This window comes from Coregonus lavaretus, assembly GCF_964263955.1.
Source record: "Coregonus lavaretus genome assembly, chromosome: 35".
Classification (NCBI taxonomy): Eukaryota; Metazoa; Chordata; class Actinopteri; order Salmoniformes; family Salmonidae; genus Coregonus; species Coregonus lavaretus.
Genome location: NC_140022.1, coordinates 2219482 through 2244379, shown reverse-complemented (window position 1 = coordinate 2244379; position 24898 = coordinate 2219482). Strand labels below are relative to the sequence as shown.

The following is a 24898-nucleotide window of genomic DNA, read 5'->3' as shown; positions in this document are numbered from 1 at the left end:
TGTGTGTGTGTGTGTCTTGCCAGAGCAGTAACTAGGTGGAGTGTGTGTGTGTCCTGACAGAACAGTAACTAGGCGTGTGTGTGTGTGTCCTGACAGAACAGTGACTAGGAGTGTGTGTGTGTGTGCTGACAGAGCAGTAACTAGGTGGCGTGTGTGTGTGTGTCCTGACAGAGCAGTAACTAGGAGTGTGTGTGTGTGTCCTGACAGAGCAGTAACTAGGTGGAGTGTGTGTGTGTGTCCTGACAGAGCAGTAACTAGGAGTGTGTGTGTGTCCTGCCAGAGCAGTGAGTTAGGAGGAGTAGGTGGGTGACAATAGAATCTTGGGATTGCAGTCTGCAGTCTTCAGCGCTACCATGGAGACAAAGACAGTTCTAGAACACAGAGAAGTCTTTCATCTAATGCCTCTGCTATGGATTCCTCCCTCCCTCCTCCTGCTATGTATTCCTACCTCCCTCCCTCCTCCTGCTATGTATTCCTCCCTCCCTTCTCCTGCTATGTATTCCTCCCTCTTTCCTCCTGCTATGTATTCCTCCCTCCCTTCTCCTGCTATGTATTCCTCCCTCTTTCCTCCTGCTATGTATTCCTCCCTCTTTCCTCCTGCTATGTATTCCTCCCCCCCTCCTCCTGCTATGTATTCCTCCCTCCCTCCCTCCCTCCTCCTGCTATGTATTCCTCCCTCCCTTCTCCTGCTACGTATTCCTCCCTCCCTTCTCCTGCTACGTATTCCTCCCTCTTTCCTCCTGCTATGTATTCCTCCCTCTTTCCTCCTGCTATGTATTCCTCCCTCCCTCCTCCTGCTATGTATTCCTCCCTCCCTTCTCCTGCTATGTATTCCTCCCTCCCTTCTCCTGCTACGTATTCCTCCCTCTTTCCTCCTGCTATGTATTCCTCCCTCCCTCCTCCTGCTATGTATTCCTCCCTCCCTCCTCCTGCTATGTATTCCTCCCTCCCTCCTCCTGCTATGTATTCCTCCCTCCCTCCTCCTGCTATGTATTCCTCCCTCCTCCTCCTCTTTTCATTCTTCACTCTTCCTCACCTTTGCTCTCTATTCTCCTCTCATTCTCTTTCTCCATCCACACCCTCATTGTTTTAACACTGCAGGGCACTCACTCCAGCTTCACATACAGTATCACAAAATCATCATCTGAAAACACCAACATGTACAAAGAATTATGATGATGATTGATGATGGTGATGATGGGTCATAACTGAATGGTCTCTGAGGCATGCCTTTAGTCTGGATACAACAATTCTGGAAATAATATCAGAATTCAGTTGGTAAAAGTTCATAAATAAATCAACAACAAATAGTTTCCTCATCTCTGATATTGTTTGTCAGTGTTTAAATCGTTGCCATGCAAATGACAAGCAAAATATAATCAGTCACGTGACGGGCCGGGTTATAGCAGAGGCAGCGGCTTTTGGGTGGTCATTAAACTCCTGTTAGTATCCACGGAGCGAGCGCCTGTTCCAATGGAGGAGCATCTGCAGCGGACGGGTTGCCTTCGGAACACTTTTCCCGGAATAATAGTAGATGATTCCTGAGAGAATAAATCGTTTTCATTTGACCTCCTCTCTCCTGGTGTAAGGATCTACTTTTTGAAAGGAATAGTTTTACTTCCACCTCTTCGCAGCAGTCGCGTTATTGCGCCGATACCCACTGATGTCCGCGCGGTAGCAGCAACAACCGCAGCTTCCCCAAACAACCCATCGCGTGCCACTTGCCAATGCAAACCAAGTGTAAGTGGGGAGAAGCGCTCCGTGGGTAAGGATTTTCACCTTTTATAGCCTATTATTTAATGTTCTATAAATCCTATATAATTTCCTATTCAGGCTTCCAATGTAGGCTAATGAGCACGGTGAGCATCGGAGCGAGACTCATTGGAAAAGTTCTAGAATAATTAATGCCCAAGCAGATTTAAATGTGAGCGATGGTGAAACATAATTTCATCAACATTTATAATGCAATAACGTTAGTGTTTTGGACACTGTGTGATATCTGTTAATAACGAACAGTGCAAAGGTCATTGTCACTCTTTATCGTTTTATTTTAGCCTATAAATCAGATCAATGATCATCAGAAGCGAAGAGAAGAGACATTGTTTCGACCAGTTCTTCCTTTTTATTTGTTCATAACACGCTTGTGGGTTCAGGACATGTATACTGTCCAGGGCATGTAGGCCCACAGATAGATGTAAGTAGGCTACAGTTTACACTCATTTTCTTATTCAGAATGAGTTCATTCATTGGAAGGTATTACATGTTTATTAATGAACCATCACTTTAGCGGTTGGTTGCCTGATCCTACAACTTTGCTTTACAAACCTAAGCATTTTCACCAGCCACCACCACCCGCTGCTGCAGACTGTCCTATAGCCTGCTGGATCCCAAAGGAGAAATCTAGTTAATAGAACCATTATGATAGACTACTATACAGTTCCTGCTTCCAGTCTGTACAGGGGGCGATTGAGAGACAGAGGGTGCATCCCACATGGTACCCTATTCCCTATGAAGTGCACTACTTTTGACCAGAACCCAATAGAGCACTGGTCAAAAATAGTGCACTATATAGGGAATAGGGTGCCATTTGGGACGTACCCAGACAGTGAGCGTTCCTCCTACTTGACACAGCGATCACAGCCTCCTCACCCTCCCAGCTTCTGGAACTTTACTCCAGTGCTGCTCTGCGCTGCATAGAGCACCTGACCTCTAACCTTTAACCCCTGGCTCAGGGACATTTTAAGCCATATTAAAACAGTGGAAGTTGTGTAACTGCTTGGCCGAATTCCACCGCAGCTCAAAATTCCTAAGGCAGAAATCTTAGTCCCTTGTGCACACAACCCCCCCCCCCCCCCTAGCTCCAGTCTGGTGGCTAAAAATACGATGAAGGGCTCGCCGGGTCTGGGTTGGAGAATGTTTCCCAGCCGCTGTGACGGTCCAGACATCCGGTCACATTCAGAAGGGCGCTGATCTCTCTGGTCGCTGCAGCAGAACTACAGATATCTCTGGTCTCTTTGGTCGCTGTAGCAGAACTATAGATCTCGCTGGTCCCTTTTGTTGCTGCAGCAGAACTACAGATCTCTCGGGTTTCTTTGGTCGCTGTAGCAGAACTATAGATCTCGCTGGTCCCTTTTGTTGCTGCAGCAGAACTACAGATCTCTCTGGTCCCTCTGGTCGCTGTAGCAGAACTACAGATCTCGCTGGTCCCTTTTGTTGCTGCAGCAGAACTACAGATCTCTCTGGTCTCTTTGGTCGCTGCAGCAGATCTACAGATCTCTCTGGTCCCTTTGGTCGCTGCAGCAGAACTACAGATCTCTCTGGTCCCTTTGGTCGCTGCAGCAGAACTACATATCTCTCTGGTCCCTCTGGTCGCTGCAGCAGAACTACAGATCTCTCTGGTCTCTTTGGTCGCTGCAGCAGAACTACAGATCTCTCTGGTCCCTTTGGTCGCTGCAGCAGAACTACAGATCTCTCTGGTCGCTGTAGCAGAACTACAGATCTCGCTGGTCCCTTTTGTTGCTGCAGCAGAACTACAGATCTCTCTGGTCCCTTTGGTCGCTGCAGCAGAACTACAGATCTCGCTGGTCCCTTTTGTTGCTGCAGCAGAACTACAGATCTATCTGGTCCCTCTGGTCGCTGCAGCAGAACTACAGATCTATCTGGTCCCTCTGGTCGCTGCAGCAGAACTACAGATCGCTCTAGTCCCTCTGGTCGCTGCAGCAGAACTACAGATCTCTCTGGTCCCTTTGGTCGCTGCAGCAGAACTACAGATATCTCTGGTCCCTCTGGTCGCTGCAGCAGAACTACAGATATCTCTGGTCCCTGCAGCAGAACTACAGATCTCTCTGGTCCCTTTGGTCGCTGTAGCAGAACTACAGATATCTCTGGTCCCTCTGGTCGCTGCAGCAGAACTACAGATCTCTCTGGTCCCTTTGGTCGCTGCAGCAGAACTACATATCTCTCTGGTCCCTTTGGTCGCTGCAGCAGAACTACAGATCTCTCTGGTCCCTCTGGTCCCTGCAGCAGAACTACAGATCTCTCTGGTCCCTTTGGTCGCTGTAGCAGAACTACAGATATCTCTGGTCCCTCTGGTCGCTGCAGGAGAACTACAGATCTCTCTGGTCCCTCTGGTCGCTGCAGCAGAACTACAGATCGCTCTAGTCCCTCTGGTCGCTGCAGCAGAACTACAGATCTCTCTGGTCCCTTTGGTCGCTGCAGCAGAACTACAGATCTCTCTGGTCCCTTTGGTCGCTGCAGCAGAACTACAGATATCTCTGGTCCCTCTGGTCGCTGCAGCAGAACTACAGATATCTCTGGTCCCTGCAGCAGAACTACAGATCTCTCTGGTCCCTTTGGTCGCTGTAGCAGAACTACAGATATCTCTGGTCCCTCTGGTCGCTGCAGCAGAACTACAGATCTCTCTGGTCCCTCTGGTCGCTGCAGCAGAACTACATATCTCTCTGGTCCCTTTGGTCGCTGCAGCAGAACTACAGATCTCTCTGGTCCCTCTGGTCCCTGCAGCAGAACTACAGATCTCTCTGGTCCCTTTGGTCGCTGTAGCAGAACTACAGATATCTCTGGTCCCTCTGGTCGCTGCAGGAGAACTACAGATCTCTCTGGTCCCTTTGGTCGCTGTAGCAGAACTACAGATCTCTCTGGTCCCTCTGGTCGCTGCAGCAGAACTACAGATCTCTCTGGTCCCTTTGGTCGCTGCAGCAGAACTACAGATCTCTCTGGTCCCTCTGGTCGCTGCAGCAGAACTACAGATCTCTCTGGTCCTTCTGGTCGCTGCAGCAGAACTACATATATCTCTGGTCCCTTTGGTCGCTGCAGCAGAACTACGGATCTCTCTGTTCCCTTTGGTCGCTGCAGCAGAACTACAGATCTCTCTGGTCCCTTTGGTCGCTGCAGCAGAACTACAGACCTCTCTGGTCCCTCTGGTCGCTGCAGCAGAACTACAGATCTCTCTGGTCCCTCTGGTCGCTGCAGCAGAACTACAGATATATCTCTGGTCGCTGCAGCAGAACTACAGATCTCTCTAGTCCCTCTGGTCGCTGCAGCAGAACTACAGATCTCTCTGGTCCCTTTGGTCGCTGCAGCAGAACTACAGATCTCTCTGGTCCCTCTGGTCGCTGCAGCAGAACTACAGACCTCTCTGGTCCCTCTGGTCGCTGCAGCAGAACTACAGATCTCTCTGGTCCCTCTGGTCGCTGCAGCAGAACTACAGATATATCTCTGGTCGCTGCAGCAGAACTACAGATCTCTCTAGTCCCTCTGGTCGCTGCAGCAGAACTACAGATCTCTCTGGTCCCTTTGGTCGCTGCAGCAGAACTACAGATCTCTCTAGTCCCTCTGGTCGCTGCAGCAGAACTACAGATCTCTCTGGTCCCTTTGGTCGCTGCAGCAGAACTACAGATCTCTCTGGTCCCTCTGGTCGCTGCAGCAGAACTACAGATATCTCTGGTCCCTTTGGTCGCTGCAGCAGAACTACGGATCTCTCTGTTCCCTTTGGTCGCTGCAGCAGAACTACAGATCTCTCTGGTCCCTTTGGTCGCTGCAGCAGAACTACAGACCTCTCTGGTCCCTCTGGTCGCTGCAGCAGAACTACAGATCTCTCTGGTCCCTCTGGTCGCTGCAGCAGAACTACAGATATATCTCTGGTCGCTGCAGCAGAACTACAGATCTCTCTAGTCCCTCTGGTCGCTGTAGCAGAACTACAGATCTCTCTGGTCCCTTTGGTCGCTGCAGCAGAACTACAGATCTCTCTGGTCCCTCTGGTCGCTGCAGCAGAACTACAGATCTCTCTGGTCCCTCTGGTTGCTGCAGCAGAACTACAGATCTCTCTGGTCCCTTTGGTCGCTGCAGCAGAACTACAGATCTCTCTGGTCCCTCTGGTCGCTGCAGCAGAACTACAGATCTCTCTGGTCCCTCTGGTCGCTGCAGCAGAACTACAGATCTCTCTGGTCCCTTTGGTCGCTGCAGCAAAACTACAGATCTCTGTTCCCTTTGGTCGCTGCAGCAGAACTACAGATCTCTCTGGTCTCTCTGGTCGCTGCAGCAGAACTACGGATCTCTCTGGTCCCTTTGGTCGCTGCAGCAGAACTACAAATCTCTCTGGTCCCTCTGGTCGCTGCAGCAGAACTACAGATCTCTCTGGTCCCTTTGGTCGCTGCAGCAGAACTACAAGTCTCTCTGGTCACTGCAGCAGAACTGCAGTGTCTATAGAGATCATGACTAATATAAGAAATAGCATAATCATATAAACAAACACTAAATCACATGTAACAGTGAGAGAAGGGACTGTTTTATCAGCTTAAAGACCACTGATGTATTACTAGCTCACCACATCTCACCTATCTAGGTATTTAATGACATCACATCTCACCTGTCTAGGTATTTAGTGACATCACATCTCACCTGTCTAGGTATTTAGTGACATCACATCTCACCTGTCTAGGTATTTAGTGACATCACATCTCACCTGTCTAGGTATTTAGTGACATCACATCTCACCTGTCTAGGTATTTAGTGACATCACATCTCACCTGTCTAGGTATTTAATGACATCACATCTCACCTGTCTAGGTATTTAGTGACATCACATCTCACCTGTCTAGGTATTTAGTGACATCACATCTCACCTGTCTAGGTATTTAGTGACATCACATCTCACCTGTCTAGATATTTAGTGACATCACATCTCACCTGTCTAGGTATTTAGTGACATCACATCTCACCTGTCTAGGTATTTAGTGACATCACATCTCACCTGTGTAGGTATTTAGTGACATCACATCTCACCTGTCTAGGTATTTAGTGACATCACATCTCACCTGTCTAGGTATTTAGTGACATCACATCTCACCTGTCTAGGTATTTAGTGACATCACATCTCACCTGTCTAGATATTTAGTGACATCACATCTCACCTGTCTAGGTATTTAGTGACATCACATCTCACCTTTCTAGGTATTTAGTGACATCACATCTCACCTGTCTAGGTATTTAGTGACATCACATCTCACCTGTGTAGGTATTTAGTGACATCACATCTCACCTGTCTAGGTATTTAGTGACATCACATCTCACCTGTCTAGGTATTTAGTGACATCACATCTCACCTGTCTAGGTATTTAGTGACATCACATCTCACCTGTCTAGATATTTAGTGACATCACATCTCACCTGTCTAGGTATTTAGTGACATCACATCTCACCTTTCTAGGTATTTAGTGACATCACATCTCACCTGTCTAGGTATTTAGTGACATCACATCTCACCTGTGTAGGTATTTAGTGACATCACATCTCACCTGTCTAGGTATTTAGTGACATCACATCTCACCTGTCTAGGTATTTAGTAACATAACATCTCACCGGTCCTCTCCCCTCTCCTAGGTCCCCCTCCTCCATGGCCTCTGTTCCCTCCATCCCATCCCCCCTTCCCCTCCTCTCCCTCTTCCTCCTCTTCTCCATTCCTCCAGTGGCTTCTATCCGACCCCAATGGCCCCTGCAGCGCGTCCCCGTGGTCTTACCCCAGGTGACAGAGGACCGCCCCGCCCCCCACTTCCAGGCTGATGCCCGATTGGACGTCACCTCCCCATGTGACCCGGAATGCCACAAGAAGGCTCCTCCCCCCAGCTACTGGGACCTGCGTAGCATCCTGTCATACGAGACGCTCCATAGCAACGGTCGCCTCACCGAAACCGCCGTGGGGATCTACGGGTACACTGCCCGCCCCCAGACCACGCCAGCACCCCATTCCAGAAGCAAACGCCAGATCTTTGGCCATGACGGGCGTTTCAGCATCATAGGGCAAGACTTCCTGTTGAACTACCCGTTCTCGGCGGCAGTCAAGCTGTCTACCGGGTGTTCCGGAACGCTGGTGGGCGACCGGCACGTTTTGACCGCCGCCCACTGCATCCACGATGGGAAGAACTACGTGAAAGGGGCGCAGAAGCTCCGGGTGGGTTTCCTGAAGCCAAAGCAGCGTGACTCTCCCAATCCCGCCTCTGCCACCAATGCATCCAACGCCCATCTGTCACCCCCAAATAAAATGAAGTTCCAGTGGATTCGTGCCAAGCGCACCCATGTGCCCAAAGGCTGGATCAAGGGCAACGGCAATGACATTGGAATGGACTACGACTACGCCTTGTTAGAGCTCAAGAAGGCCCACAAGAGACGCCACATGAAGCTGGGTGTCTCCCCGCCGGCGAAGCAACTGCCCGGGCGCCGGGTCCAGTTCTCCGGCTACGACAACGACCGGCCGGGCCAGCTGGTCTACCGGTTCTGCCGGGCTGGAGAGGAGACGTCGGACCTACTCTACCAGCACTGTGATGCCCAGCCCGGGGCCAGCGGCTCGGGGGTCTACGCCCGTATGTGGGACCGGAGGAGGCGGCGCTGGGAGAGGAAGGTGATCGGGGTGTTCTCGGGGCACCAGTGGGTGGATCGAGACGGGGCGTCACAGGAGTTTAACGTGGCGGTGAGGGTGACGCCGCTGAAATATGCCCAGATCTGCTACTGGATCAAAGGAAACTACGTAGACTGCCGAGAAGGATGAGGAAGAGGTGGAGTTGACCGATGGACATTGACATGTCATGCACATACTGTACACACACACACACACACACACACACACACACAAACGAAAAGGATTGATGGAGGAGAAAGTGAAGTGGGTCTTTACTTCCCTTGCTGAGGAAGAGGAAGTGAAGTTGACCAATGGAAATGTCATTCATGCACATGCAGTACATACTTCATCATGTATTAATATTGTTCCATTATTAACACATCCATCGTTGTGCATGCAGAGACATCCTCCAACACACAACTGTAACCACTCAGATTTACATCCAGGAAGTCATACTGTCATACTGTACATACATACAACCTCACTAACCCTTTCAACCACACATGAAATAAAATGTAATAATGTATTTGTGCCGACTTGCTGCATTATCAACACTGTGCTTTGAAACATAACTGAAAAGGTTCTTATGACTGAGCTTAAGGAGATGGCTTTGACCAAGACTCCCTGGACCGACATGTCATGATGGTTAAGAGAACATTTAATGCACTGAAAGAAAGGATGAAATAAAAGCAGGAAGAAGGTGTGTAAGAGATGGTGGAGAGCCGGGGAGACAGACACATGGTTTCACTGCTAATTCTATAGATTGTAAGAGCTCTGTTGGGACATCTCCTGTTTTTGCCAATGAATGCAACCCTGTCATCAACCAAAGGTGCTATCCTGCTCTTCAAAGTACTACAAAGTACTGTCACAGTACAAATTGTTGGTGTTTCAAATGGCCCCGAGTAAAATATCCATAGCTCCCTCTGCTGGGTCAAAGACAATACTACAGGCCACTGATGCATCGCACCGGAGAGTTGACTCATCGTTGCCTCTGCCATACGGATCCTCATCTACTCAAGATATGCACTTTGTCAAACTTTATGGTTGAGCTATTTTTGTGTTTTAAAAACAATTGTTCTGCAATATATATCAACTTTATAATGCTTTGGAATAAAATGCATAATGCTGTTTTGCAAATCGGTCTTTGTGGTTTCATCTCTCATCTACACGATCTCGTGGACAAACAATCACATTTCACAAGTCAGTTTAACAGCTTTTTTATTTTATTATTTTATTTCATATTTCAACGGCATAAGAAATGCTCTCGGAAATCAAATACTGTGAGCCATACGAGAGTCCATGCCCCCCCCACCCCACCGGCTAACATCTCAGGAACCACATTCATATGACATTGCAATCTGCTGAGAGCCGCCTGCAACAGGACTACAGTAAAGACGACGAGGAACGCGCCCATGAACAAACACGTTCATCCAGGTAACTTGGGATTTTGGCACGTCGAAAAACATGAATCATTCTAGTTCAGCTGCTCATAGAAATAGAACGAAATAGAACGGGTGAATGGACAATTATGGCACTAGAACCCATCTCAGGTCTTCATCTGGAAATAACACTGCTTGCAGCTGAGCAGAACTTTTAGATTTGAAGATATCGAGTGTAATTTGTGATTTAATTTTAAAGCACAAACTGGAAAGTAAAACACATACATACATAACTGCACATTCAATGTGGTTTGCATCCCATCTAGAAAACGGCCATGCAATCTGTTGCGGTGGTGGTGTCCATTCTATTCAGACTATATCTATGTTTTTCGCTGCTCAGGCACAGTAAAATAAAGAGAGGCTATTTGTGGTGAATGAACGACCTGAATGAACATGACACTGCAAAGGAGACATTGGGCCTGTCCCAAACAGCACCCTATTCCCTATATAGTGCACTACTTTTGACCTGGGCCCACGAGGCTGTAGACAAAAGGAGTGCACTATGTAGGGAATAGGGTGCCATTTGGGACGCACAATGTTCTACAGGCACCAGAGTCAGCGCTCATGGCCAAACTGCAGACAGTCTTGCTACGAAACGAATCCTAATAAAATACAGTAAGAGGATGAATACGTCCTCTACAGAGGCAGTGTGCAGGGAGAGGCGGGCACTCCTCCTCAGTCTCTTCCTTGATTGGCCAACCGAGCCAAAGTCTCTTCCTTGATTGGCCCGCCGGCGCCAAAGTCTATCCCTCTGATTGGCTCTGAAGCCTTCTTTTAAGCATCTTTGGTGGAAGTCGGAACGCGGCGAGCATAGGAGGAGGAGCTTAGCACAGCGTGGGGGCTGGGCCTCATGGCATCATGAACACAACTCACTCTCTCCCATTCAATCGCTTTGCACCACGAGGCAACAAACATCACATGACAATACTACCGTAATGCCCTGTGTTACTTTTGAAACAGTATACAAAATAAAATATTATTTAAATAGGTATAAACATTGCATGAAAAATAGAACCGTATCAAAACAATATGAGTTCACAGTCAATCTCCCCCCTCCACCCCTTCCATCCCATCTCCCCTCCATCCCTCCAGGGAGGCTAGGGAGTATCCCAACCCTCTTCCCCCAGCTCCAGAACCGTCTCCTGGGGTGTCACTGGGACTTCAGCCCCATGCCGTTGGTGCTGTTGGTAGTGCTGCAGCCTGTACTGGAGGTCAGAGGGTAGGAGTAGGCCTTGCCCAGCACGATGCGGTCCCGGAGCAGCTTGAAGAGGACGTAGTAGTTGCAGAAGAGGATGAGGCCCAGGGAGAGGGTGTGGTTCCAGCTTTCAGAGCGGAGCAGGGAGTACAGCTGGTACAGGACCACGCTAGACTCGATCCAGATCAACAGGTTCAGGATCCGCAGCGGCTTGTGGAAAAGGAACTACAACGCAATAAATACATATCAAAATATGTATTTATTTATAAACACGTATTTCTATTGAAATATCAGTGAAATCTCAAGGCAGGATATAAAGACATGAAAGGGGCTGGAGAAAGGCAGTGACTCACGTAAAACCTAGCGTGGGAGACGTCTGACGGCAGGGCCACGTTGTAGGGTCCCACAGCCTTGTATAGACTACGACTGTGGCGTACTAACACCCCCTGGGGCCAGACTGTACTCTCAGACCACCTGCAACACACAACACAAAGTTGAGATTCATCCTACAACAGATGCTCAAGAGATCACATAAAAACATCCCTTGAAGAAGGCCAGATAGCAGAGTGTGGTGGACAGCAGGGTGGCAAACCCTCTTCCTGGAGACACACTCGATATGCAGGGTTTTGCTCTATCCCTGCTTTAACACACCTGGTCGAGTCCTGAAGAGCAGTTGATTAGTAGAATTAGATGTGTTGGAACAAAAGCCTGCACATGGCTAGCTCTCCAGGAGAAAGGTTGGGTTACCTAGTGACACACACGTGCTGTGGGGCGTTGCTGTAGAAGTGTGTGTGTGTGTGTGTGTGGACTACCTACAGGTGCTGTGGGGCGTTGCTGTAGGATCCGTGCTCCAGTTTCTGCCAGCGCCCCAGATGGGCTGCAGAGCGATGCAGCAGGTCACAGTAGCTGGGAGGTAACAGCTGGCTCATCAGCATCACAAACGCATTGATCCACACCATGATCAGGTGCTCACAGGACCAGCGCATGTCATAGTACTGGGTACTCTGTAGGGGGAGAGAAGAAGACGTTTTAGGGTTCAAGGGTCTTGCTTAACACAACGGCAGGAGACGACATCTAGGATACCTGGAGACTTGTGGAGGAAACTGTGAACACACAAAAACCCAGGGGAGGGAATATGACTACCAGGAGGGTTGACAGATCCTTGGATAATAGGGAGGGGAGATGAGTACCAGGAGGGTTGACAGATCCTTGGATAATAGGGAGGGGAGGTGAGTACCAGGAGGGTTGACAGATCCTTGGATAATAGGGAGGGGAGGTGAGTACCAGGAGGGTTGACAGATCCTTGGATAATAGGGAGGGGAGGTGAGTACCAGGAGGGTTGACAGATCCTTGGATAATAGGGAGGGGAGGTGAGTACCAGGAGGGTTGACAGATCCTTGGATAATAGGGAGGGGAGGTGAGTACCAGGAGGGTTGACAGATCCTTGGATAATAGGGAGGGGAGGTGAGTACCAGGAGGGTTGACAGATCCTTGGATAATAGGGAGGGGAGGTGAGTACCAGGAGGGTTGACAGATCCTTGGATAATAGGGAGGGGAGGGGAGTACCAGGAGGGTTGACAGATCCTTGGATAATAGGGAGGGGAGGTGAGTACCAGGAGGGTTGACAGTTCCTTCGATAATAGGGAGGGGAGGTGAAGGAGAGCAGCAACTTCCAATGTACCGCCTGCTAGAGAGATGAAAGAGAGAGGCAGAAACAGTGGGAGAGAGAGAGGACTGTGACGTACCTTGACGAAGCAGAGAGAGGAAGGCTACGTAGAAAGGGTTAGGGTTAGTACCTTGACGAAGCAGAGAGAGGAAGGCTACGTAGTAAGGGTTAGGGTTAGTACCTTGACGAAGCAGAGAGAGGAAGGCTACGTAGTAAGGGTTAGTACCTTGACGAAGCAGAGAGAGGAAGGCTACGTAGTAAGGGTTAGTACCTTGACGAAGCAGAGAGAGGAAGGCTACGTAGTAAGGGTTAGGGTTAGTACCTTGACGAAGCAGAGAGAGAGGAAGGCTACGTAGTAAGGGTTAGGGTTAGTACCTTGATGAAGCAGAGAGAGGAAGGCTACGTAGTAAGGGTTAGGGTTAGTACCTTGACGAAGCAGAGAGAGAGGCTACGTAGTAAGGGTTAGGGTTAGTACCTTGATGAAGCAGAGAGAGAGGAAGGCTACGTAGTAAGAGTTAGTACCTTGATGAAGCAGAGAGAGGAAGGCTACGTAGTAAGGGTTAGTACCTTGATGAAGCAGAGAGAGAGGAAGGCTACGTAGTAAGGGTTAGGGTTAGTACCTTGACGAAGCAGAGAGAAGAAGGCTACGTAGTAAGGGTTAGGGTTAGTACCTTGATGAAGCAGAGAGAGAGGAAGGCTACGTAGTAAGAGTTAGTACCTTGATGAAGCAGAGAGAGGAATGCTACGTAGTAAGGGTTAGTACCTTGATGAAGCAGAGAGAGAGGAAGGCTACGTAGTAAGGGTTAGGGTTAGTACCTTGACGAAGCAGAGAGAGGAAGGCTACGTAGTAAGGGTTAGTACCTTGACAAAGCAGAGAGGAAGGCTACGTAGTAAGGGTTAGTACCTTGAAGCAGAGAGAGGAAGGCTACGTAGTAAGGATTAGGGTTAGTACCTTGACGAAGCAGAGAGAGGAAGGCTACGTAGTAAGGGTTAGGGTTAGTACCTTGAAGCAGAGAGAGGAAGGCTACGTAGTAAGGATTAGGGTTAGTACCTTGACGAAGCAGAGAGAGTAAGGCTACGTAGTAAGGGTTAGTACCTTGACGAAGCAGAGAGAGAGGAAGGCTACGTAGTAAGGGTTAGTACCTTGACGAAGCAGAGAGAGAGGAAGGCTACGTAGTAAGGGTTAGGGTTAGTACCTTGACGAAGCAGAGAGAAGAAGGCTACGTGGTTAGGGTTAGTACCTTGACGAAGCAGAGAGAGGAAGGCTATGTAGTAAGGGTTAGTACCTTGACGAAGCAGAGAGAGTGGAAGGCTACGTAGTAAGGGTTAGGGTTAGTACCTTGACGAAGCAGAGAGAGAGGAAGGCTACGTAGTAAGGGTTAGTACCTTGATGAAGCAGAGAGAGTGGAAGGCTACGTAGTAAGGGTTAGTACCTTGACGAAGCAGAGAGAGAGGAAGGCTACGTAGTAAGGGTTAGGGTTAGTACCTTGACGAAGCAGAGAGAGAGGAAGGCTACGTAGTAAAGGTTAGTACCTTGACGAAGCAGAGCAAGGAAGGCTACGTAGTAAGGGTTAGTACCTTGACGAAGCAGAGAGGGAGGAAGGCTACGTAGTAAGGGTTAGTACCTTGACGAAGCAGAGAGAGGAAGGCTACGTAGTAAGGGTTAGTACCTTGACGAAGCAGAGAGGAAGGAAGGCTACGTAGTAAGGGTTAGGGTTAGTACCTTGACGAAGCAGAGAGAGGAAGGCTACGTAGTAAGGGTTAATACCTTGACGAAGCAGAGAGAGAGGAAGGCTACGTAGTAAGGGTTAGTACCTTGACGAAGCAGAGAGAGGAAGGCTACGTAGTAAGGGTTAATACCTTGACGAAGCAGAGAGAGAGGAAGGCTACGTAGTAAGGGTTAGGGTTAGTACCTTGACGAAGCAGAGAGAGAGGAAGGCTACGTAGTAAGGGTTAATACCTTGACGAAGCAGAGAGAGAGGAAGGCTACGTAGTAAGGGTTAGTACCTTGACGAAGCAGAGAGAGGAAGGCTACGTAGTAAGGGTTAATACCTTGACGAAGCAGAGAGAGAGGAAGGCTACGTAGTAAGGGTTAGTACCTTGACGAAGCAGAGAGAGGAAGGCTGGGTAGTAAGGGTTAGTACCTTGATGAAGCAGAGAGAGGAAGGCTACGTAATAAGGGTTAGGGTTAGTACCTTGACGAAGCAGAGAGAGGAAGGCTACGTAGTAAGGGTTAGGGTTAGTACCTTGACAAAGCAGAGAGAGGAAGGCTACGTAGTAAGGGTTAGTACCTTGACAAAGCAGAGAGGAAGGCAACGTAGTAAGGGTTAGTACCTTGACAAAGCAGAGAGGAAGGCAACGTAATAAGGGTTAGTACCTTGACGAAGCAGAGAGGGAGGAAGGCTACGTAGTAAGCGCTGAACAGGGAGTTGAACAGGACTTCCTTGATGCGGCGGTTGAAGTCGCTCCGGAGTTCCTCCACCTCGCTGCGGATGAGTTCTGGAGACGGGGGCTGGGGACAGGTGTGGTGGGGGATTTGGCCTGGAGAGGTAAACTGCTCTCTCAGGTTCTCCCTCAGTAACGCTAGGAAGTCCTTGGGCCTGGAGGGAGAAGGGAGAAGTAGGAACGATGATCTAGGATCAGTTTTTTCATAATGGATAACTACATGGACAGGGGAGACCAGGGCCCCATATCCACAAAGTATCTCAGAGTAGAAAATTGGTCGTAAGTGCTGAGAATAGACAGTTTACTTCCTACTCTTATGGGTAAAAATAAGTTACCCATGAATCCTCTTTATTATTAAGAGTCACGCCCTAGGCCCCAGTCCACAAAGCATCTCAGAAAAGGTCCTAGGAATCCTGTTAAAACCAGTTTTAAGATTTTAAAAAAACTCCCAGCTCAGAGTAGGTTTTAGGATGATGTTAAGACAAACTCTGAGCCAGGAGTAAAATCATGAGAGTTTATCTCAGCTGGTTCTCACGACAGTTTGAGGTACCGCAAAGGAAAGACAGTGATGACGCTCATTAACCAAGGTGCAAATTATTTGATTTATTAGGATCCCTATCAGCCAACGTCAATGGTGACAGCTAGTCTTCCTGGGGTCCGACACATAACGAAAAATACATTACAGACAAAATACTTTACAATTTACATACATTTAAAAACATTAACATGTAGTGTGTGTGTGTGCATCTATCAGTTCCACATATATGTCAGTACATACACACAACAAGTAGGTCACATGGGGGAGAGGCGTTGTGCCGTGAGGTGTTGCTTTATTTGTTTTTTGAAACCAGGTTTGCTGTTCACTTGCGCTATATAAGACGGAAGGGAGTTCCATGCACTCAGTGGTCCTCTGTAGCTCAATTGGTAGAGCATGGCGCTTGTAACGCCAGGGTAGTGGGTTCGATCCCCGGGACCACCCATACGTAAAAATGTATGCACACATGACTGTAAGTCGCTTTGGATAAAAGCGTCTGCTAAATGGCATATTTATTTATTTAATTTATTGCTCTGTATAATACTGTACGTTTCCTTGAATTTGTTCTGGACCTGGGGACTGTGAAAAGACCCCTGGTGGCATGTCTTGTGGGGTAAGTGTGTGTGTCAGTGCTGTGTGTAAGTTGTCTATGCAAACAATTTGGAATTTCCAACACATTAAATGTTTCTTATAAACAGAAGAAGAGACACAGTCAGTCTCTCCTCAACTCTTAGCCAAGAGAGACTGGCATGCATAGTATCTATATTAGCCCTCTGATTACAATGAAGAGCAAGATGTGCCGCTCTGTTCTGGGCCAGCTGCAGCTTAACTAGGTCTTTCTTTGCAGCACTGGACCATATGACTAGTTTTATCTTGATTATTGTCCAGAGCCTGCATGACTTGCTTTGTGGAGTGTGGTGTCAAAAAAGACCTAGTTATTACAGACAGACCTCTCCCCATCTTTACAACCATTGAATCAATATGTTTTGAACATGAGTTTACAATCTAAGGTAACACCAAGTAATTTAGTCTCAACTTGTTCAACAGCCACAACATTCGTTACCAGATTCAGCTGAGGTCTAGAACTTAGGGAGTGATTTGTACCAAATACAACGTTCTTAGTTTTAGAGTTGTTCAGGACCAGTTTATTACTGGCCACCCACTCCAAAACTGACTGCAACTCTTTGTTAAGGGTTTCAGTGACTTCATTAGCTGTGGTTGCTGATGCGTATATGGTTGAATCATCAGCATACAGACACACATGCTTTGTTTAATGCCAGTGGCAGGTCATTGGTAGAAATAGAAAAGAGTAGAGGGCCTAGAGAGCTGCCCTGTGGTACACCACACTTTACATTTGACATTAGAGAAGCTTCCATTAAAGAAAACCCTCTGAGTTCTATTAGATAGATAGCTCTGAATCCATGATATGGCAGAGGTTGAAAAGCCATAACACATAAGTTCTCAACAACAGGTTATGGTTAGGGCTGTTGCGGTGACTGTATTACCGCCACACCGGCGGTCATGAGTCATGAAGGCAGTCAAATTCCACGTGACCGTTTAGTCACGGTAATTAGGCTTCTCCAAGCTCTGATGCTGCTGATGGTCATTAGTAGCCTACCAAACTTGCTAACTGACTGGTACTCAGCACTATTGTCCCTCTAATCACTCTGACATCAATACAAATGTAATCGAAAATCTAATCAAACACTTCATGAGAGCCCATGAGCTCAGGTTGCGCAACATTTTTATAGGCTATGCAATTGCACGAGAAAACAGAGTGATGGCCTCTATTAAAAAGAGGAGGATCCCATCAGCTCTCTATAGGCTAGGCCTACTATATTTTATTTCTCAACTTTCCTAATATTAAGCACATTGCTAATCTTTACAACAGGAGAATAGCCTACCTGGCTGGCATGTCCTACCTGGCTGTCCTCCATTCGCTATTTAAGTGCAGAGATTACATGTATTTTTTCCCCTGCCCCTGTTTCGAGACAGGTGAAATGATAATGGTCCATTCTAAATCAAAACTAATTTCACACATATATTATTTAGTATATGTAAAGACAAGATTAAATCAAGAATTGTCTGATGGGTGACAATATTAGCCTATCGCTTGTGAATTATATATTATCACCTGTGAATGATGCCCAGCTTAAGGCAAGAAACAATGCCTTTTTTGTGTGTGACTTTTCGAATCATAGTCACACACCTCATGTAGCCTAGCCTATAGGCCTATATGTTTTGATAAGGTTTGTATCACAACTAAAGTGGCCAAATAACTTCTTAAAACGAAGCACATTAATTCACTTTACAATGGGTGTAGAGCCTAACTGGTATGCAGCGCGAGAGTTTCAAGTTTGGGGAAGATCATTTTCACCATAAAAATGCAAATAGATCAGGACCTAACATGGAAAACTCACAAGTATGCTATTCTGTTCTTCTGAAATAGACTATATTTTCTTCATATCATGTTTCTTTAGACCTGTCTAAAATAAATAATGGATTTATTGTGAAGGTGTAGGCTCTATTCCATGGATTTATTAGACTTTTTAAAACGTAAATGACCCAAAAGGTTTGCATCAGTGGCTTGTAGGCTATGTGTGGAAGCCAGGAGATGCTACATGTGTTTATGTTAATTACAGTCAATTACCGTGAGACCGATAGTTATTTGCTTGACACCGGCTGACGAAATCCCGTGACCGCTACAGCCCTAGTTATGGTCAATAATATCAAAGGCTGCACTGAAATCTAACAGTACAGCTCCCACAATCTTCTTATTATCCATTTCTTTCAACTCATGAGGTGTCCTAAATATCTGTTGACAAGGTGGGACTCTTATGACTTAAGAGGCTTCATGCAGAGTTTTTATTTTTAACCAATAAGAGCAGGAGATGTCTATTCTCAGCACTTAAGACCAATTTTCCACTGTGAGACACTTTATGGATACCGGCCCAGCACTCTGACTATTAACACAGGCCCAGAAATATAACAGGTAAGACGGAAGCAACGTATTCTTCTGTCTTTTTCAGTTTCATTCTTTTTAATTACACTATTATTGCATTTGACAAAATGCCACATGACAGGAATATCAGATTGCAGAGTACTCTCTATGGTACTTTCAAAACGCACACCCTTTAGGTGGGGTGTCGGCTAAAAAGACCATTGACTAAACTCACACAATCAAATAGAGGTATCTGTCCCAGGCTGTGAGAGAGAAGAAATCAATAAGAGTTCCTGACTACCTCTGACTCCATACACACTCCTCTCTTTGCAGGGAACTTATTGCCAGTTGAGTCAATGTTCTGTCCCCCTCTCTGACCAGAAGGGTGTGTTTGGCTGGGGGAGAGAACGTTGAAGAAGGGGAGTGTGTCTGTTGTTTATTTGTTTACCTGAATAAGGGGAGTGTGTGTGTTTACCTGAAGAAGGGGAGTGTGTGTGTTTACCTGAAGAAGGGCCCATCAGACAGGTCCTGGTCTGAGTAACCACAGTCTGAAGGCACAGGCTGGGCCCTGCCCTCCTGATGGAAGCAACACATGGGAACATACACCCCAAACCTGACAGACAGAGAGACAGGGATGAGATAGAGAGGAGAGAGAAAGAGAGAGAGAGAGAGAAATGCAAGAGGGAGAGAGACGTGAGGGAGAGAGAAGTGAAAGAGAGAGGGAGAAGTGAAAGAGGGAGGGAGACGTGAAAGAGGGAGGGAGACGTGAAAGAGGGAGGGAGAAGTGAAAGAGGGAGAGAGAAGTGAAAGAGGGAGAGAGACGTGAAAGAGGGAGAGAGACGTGAAAGAGGGAGAGAGACGTGAAAGAGGGAGAGAGACGTGAAAGAGGGAGAGAGACGTGAAAGAGGGAGAGAGAAGTGAAAGAGGGAGAGAGACGTGAAAGAGGGAGAGAGACTTGAAAGAGGGAGAGAGACGTGAAAGAGGGAGAGAGAAGTGAAAGAGGGAGCGAGAAGTGAAAGAGGGAGAGAGAAGTGAAAGAGGGAGAGAGAAGTGAAAGAGGGAGGGAGAAGTGAAAGAGGGAGCGAGAAGTGAAAGAGGGAGAGAGAAGTGAAAGAGGGAGGGAGAAGTGAAAGAGGGAGAGAGAAGTGAAAGAGGGAGAGAGAAGTGAAAGAGGGAGAGAGACGTGAAAGAGGGAGAGAGAAGTGAAAGAGGGAGAGAGACGTGAAAGAGGGAGAGAGACGTGAAAGAGGGAGAGAGAAATTAGGTAAAATTAGAAAGGGAAAGAAATTGAAAGTTACAACAGGAGTGAGATCAACTAGACAATGGTCAAATATGACGTTGTGGTAATAAAGGCTGGTAACAATAAAATACACTACGCTACTTCCCAGCACATAGACACCATCTCTGAATAAAACCACTAGACTACCATCTACAGAGCTATAGTCACAACAACTCTAGAGCTGCTGTCCTAAAGTAACTACTCTGAAACCTCTGGTAACTCCTGTCTCTGAACAGAGCCACTCACGGGTATCCAAGGAAGAGCAGGTTGAGCACCGAGTGGTTCTTGAACAGGTTGACCAGGGTCCAACAGAGAACCCAGCCACACAGAGTGAGGAGGCTGAGCCGTGCTGCGATCAGAACCACGTACCACACCAAGGAACATGGACTGGTCTGAGACGCCTGGGGGGAGGGACACACCCACAGACAGACAGACAGACAGACAGACAGACAGACAGACAGACAGACAGACAGACACACACCCACAGGTTAGAGGTTACACCAAACACACTCCACCGACAGACAGCACAATCAACCACAATAAATTGCTACACACTAAGCTCTTAACTCAGACATAACAAGACTACAATACAAAGCCACCACAAGTCAGTCAAACACACAACACCCTGGTCAGAGTCCAGACAAAACAATACTAACGATGCAACTAGGAGGATCAGCGTCAGCCTAAAACTAGACACAAGTTCTCTCCCACAAGTAATAATACACCCCAAAACATGATGCAACAAGTTTAGAAACAGCTGAGAAATAGGCAGCTAAAGTTGAGGAAGGGAGAGAGAGAGAGGGAGAGGGAGAGGGAGAGAGACAGAGACAGAGACAGAGACAGACAGAGAGAAGAGATAGAAGAGAGAGAGATAGAAGAGAGAGAGACACAGAGAGAGAGAGCGAGAGAGAGAGCGAGAGAGAGAGCGAGAGAGAGAGTATGATAAACACCTCTGACACTATGGTCCACACCAGTCTCCTGGCCAGCATCACTGTGATGAAGACAGCCAGGTGGTAGTCCATAAGATGGAAGTTCTGCAGAGAGGAGAGACAATAAATAGACTGAAGGAGAGAGAGAGTGTGTGTGTGTGTGTGTGTGTGTACTACTCACCAGAGATGTGGAGGCAGCAGGGTGACTGTAAGGGTACCACCACACGGTCCTGTAGATATTAATATACTGAACAAACAGCGCCACCAGCAGGTAGAGGAAGAGCAGGAACTCAAACAGCAGGCTGCTGTCCAATGGGAGGTCAGGGATCCGGGAGTGACGGACGGGTTCCGGCGTGATGAGGGCGGAGAGGGGCGGGGCAGAGGGTCCCACACAGTTACTGCTCCTGGAAGGAGGGGGACATTGAGAGAAGCTGGGGTTAGTGGTGTGTGTGTGGTGGTTCTGGAGAAGCCTTGAGCTTGAGTGTTATAGCGTGGTGAGAGTGTGTTCTCAAGACTGCTACTGGAGAATGCAGGAATGTGTGTTTTACCGTGAGGGAAAAGGAGAACATGTTGTGGCGAGAAAAGAACTGAACTGAACAGTGACGTGATCTCTATGCCTCTTCCTCCTCTGTGTTCACCTGAGCTGCCATACCTTCTTCCCCTCAGAGGAGGTGTGGTATTAATAATCTGACTACTCCCCCCTCACTCTCATGGTAGATGACGATATGACCGTCTCATGGTAGAAGAAGATATGACCGTCTCATGGTAGAAGAAGATATGACCGTCTCATGGTAGAAGAAGATATGACCGTCTCATGGTAAAAGAAGATATGACCGTCTCATGGTAAAAGAAGATATGACCGTCTCATGGTAGATGAAGATATGACCGTCTCATGGTAAAAGAAGATATGACCGTCTCATGGTAAAAGAAGATATGACCGTCTCATGGTAGATGAAGACAGTAACATTTTAAAAAGACAGTCTGATAAAGTAGCCTAAGGCCTACACATTTCATTTCCTATGGAATAAGGCTTGTGACAATAAATAAAGTAGGTCTGTTTGTGTTTGGGGGGAGGGGGGTTAGGGCTGCTTGTTGTAGTACTGTAGCCCATTCTGTGTGTGTGAGGGCTGTGGACAGTACCTGTGTGTGTGTGTATCCTCACCTGTTCCTGAGTCCGTTGCCGTTGCTGAGGCTGCCCCCCACCAGAGTCTGTAGGGAGGGCAGAGCAGAGCGGCTCAGCTGTTGTCTACTTGGCCCCCTGCGGCCCCCGGGCATGGCCAGGCACCACCTCAACACCCCCTGCTACTGCCTCTCCACCTAGACCCAGAGACCAGCACCACCTCACAGCCAGGCCACTGGAGAGACCGACAGAGAGAAAACAACGTCAGGGTCATGGTCATTAGGCACAACACGTTAGAAAACGGAGTGAAAACAGGGAGGTAGAATACCATCTGAACTTCTGCAATATGAAATGGCTGTTTCGGTTTTCCGTTACAACACATTTTGTTATGGCTTGTGCCTTAATGAACACAACCCAGGTTCAATAAAGAACAGCCTCAATAGAGGACAAAATGTGTAAACACACGTTGCAGATAGACGCCTCCTGAAAAAAACATGCCATGAATGAGTCGCTACTCTACTCGTCGGAGAGGCACGTAGGATGATATGACGTAGGATAAACAATGTATTTCTATCTAAACCTTACAGAACATCGTGTCCTACTGAACGCAGACCTGGGGAAGACGGCGTCAACAAAAGGCAAGACTAGGACAGAGTCAATAGAACAGAGGTAGGTGAATAGGTTTAGTCCTGGGCTAGGTTACTGGTAGGACAACATCATCACCATAGTCAAGCACCCAGGGTCATGCAACATTACATAAGACTACATCCTCAGACTGATCACAGACAGACATCACACAGACAGACACCACACATTACACAGACAGACAGGCATCACACAGACAGGCATCACACAGACAGGCATAACACAGACAGGCATAACACAGAGACAGACAGGCATCACACACAGACAGACAGGCATCACACACAGACAGACAGGCATCACACACAGACAGACAGGCATCACACACAGAGCGACAGGCATCACACACAGAGCGACAGGCATCACACACAGAGCGACAGGCATAACACACAGACAGACAGGCATAACACACAGACAGACAGGCATCACACACAGACAGACAGACAGTCATCACATGCACGTACAAGCACACAGTCATCACACACACCTTACAATGGCAGCCAGGTGAAAGACAACACTTTAGCTACTGTACAGGCCACGGTGACAGAACAAGAGATAACCAAACCAGGTTATCCCAATCCCTGTGTGTGTGTGTGTGTAAATTAATGGACAATGGGGGAGCTTCCTAGTAGCTGGACATAGGCTAATGTATAGTTTTCCGGAACAGCACACACACACACAGCCATTCCATTAAGGGAGACTGAACACAAAGGAGTTCGTGAGAGACACACAATGCCCACAACCACAAAATAAAGTTAACTAGCTAGTCCTATACACCATACCTTGATTACTGGAGGAGCAAGGGAAGGGTTGCAAAGGTGCCGCACTGCCAGTCAACGTAAGACTCGCTAGGTTGTTCTTCCACGTACTAATGTTTCAGGTGATGATGAGTGATAATGGTTATAAAAATATCCCAACTTATCCATGCTTGCGTCAGACTGGAGTAGCAGTAGCCTATCTGCAAACATAGCTAGCTACTGTTCTCAGGCAACACTTTCTTAAGCATGACTGTACTGTAGTGTTGTATCGAAACTGAAGTTTTTCAACAGCAAAATGCGGAAATTGCCCAGATCAGAAGGCATGCGCAATAAAGTAACGGCTTAAATCTGTGGTTGATAGAATGGAAACGGTTCCAATATTATAGGCAACTGTTCCACAAGTCTGACACTTGTATTGCGAGTGCAATATTCCCAATGGCAGAAAATCGAACTTCTAACTACTTTATAACTAGCAGAACATTCTAGAAGATTAAACATTCTCATAGAAGTTGAAAAGTTGTATTTTCAAGACAAGTAGCTAGCTAGTTAAACACATACTGTAGTTACTACACATTTAGCTGGGTATGTATAAGCAATTTGTAACTAGCTAGTTATTTCCAGTAACATAGTCAAGCTAGCTAGTTATTGTGTTATTGGACATGATCGAACTGTCATTTGTTATTATAGAGGAAAGAAACGAGAGCATTTACAGGATTCATCATTTCAAATGGGGAAGTTATGTAGCCTAGGTAACGTTAGTTACATTATGTTGGATTTGATGCATTGTATACAAACACTGCTAGCTAATGAGCTACTCGTGCAGGAATAAAACAGAATACTCACACATCGACAAAAAGCGGATGGTGTGGACACGGATGCATCAGTCAATTGTGGGTTGGCAAGCCGAGATAGTAGCGAACATTTCTCTCGTCTTAAAAATTAATATATTCCTAGGCTTTAGCTGGGAGGGGGTTGTGTGCTACTTATAAACACACAGAACGTTATATCGGTTTACCTCCAACAATAAACATACGGTTAAAAACGAGTCTGTTTGCAGTGCAACACTAGCTAGCTACAGTCACTAGTAGCACACAGAGACCGACGTGGCAAAGCGTTGCCTGTTTTGCGAAAACGTCATCATTCATGCGACGTGTTCTTCTGCCGCGCAGCCGCACATGAATTTGATGACGAATATTTACACAAACGTTACAATCCTCTTGCAAAACATTTTCAACACAGTGTAAATTATGTGAAATAAAAAAAATATGCATTTAATTCCTGCTAACTTTATGTTGAAGAAATTATCACAAACGAGTATGACATCCAATGACATACATCTGTGGTCCTCTGTAGCTCAGCTGGTAGAGCACGGCGCTTGTAACGCCAAGGTAGTGGGTTCGATCCCCGGGACCACCCATACACAAAAAAAAAAATGTATGCACGCACGACTGTAAGTCGCTTTGGATAAAAGCGTCTGCTAAATGGCATATTATATATTATTATTATAATATATTTATCTTATGGATGGCCTTTGATCCT

General features: G+C 47.2%; 2 protein-coding genes across 2 annotated transcripts; one reads left to right on the top strand and one right to left on the bottom strand.

Moving 5' to 3' along the window:
* The first annotated feature begins 1579 nt into the window (after positions 1-1579).
* On the top strand, positions 1580-9545 carry LOC311109719 (serine protease 23-like). The gene is made up of 2 exons (XM_084152691.1): positions 1580-1765; positions 7399-9545. Exons 1-2 carry the CDS (start codon positions 1728-1730, stop codon positions 8558-8560), a joined length of 1200 nt encoding a protein of 399 aa, XP_084008817.1. The 5' UTR covers positions 1580-1727; the 3' UTR covers positions 8561-9545.
* Positions 9546-9611: 66 nt separating this feature from the next.
* On the bottom strand, positions 9612-24468 carry LOC311109885 (transmembrane protein 39A-like). The gene is made up of 10 exons (XM_084152898.1): positions 24203-24468; positions 22002-22194; positions 21021-21243; positions 20861-20944; positions 20157-20311; positions 19134-19244; positions 15088-15310; positions 11861-12048; positions 11398-11518; positions 9612-11269 (listed from the first exon to the last, which is right to left on the bottom strand). Exons 2-10 carry the CDS (start codon positions 22112-22114, stop codon positions 11000-11002), a joined length of 1488 nt encoding a protein of 495 aa, XP_084009024.1. The 5' UTR covers positions 22115-22194; positions 24203-24468; the 3' UTR covers positions 9612-10999.
* Between the last annotated feature and the right edge of the window lie 430 nt (positions 24469-24898).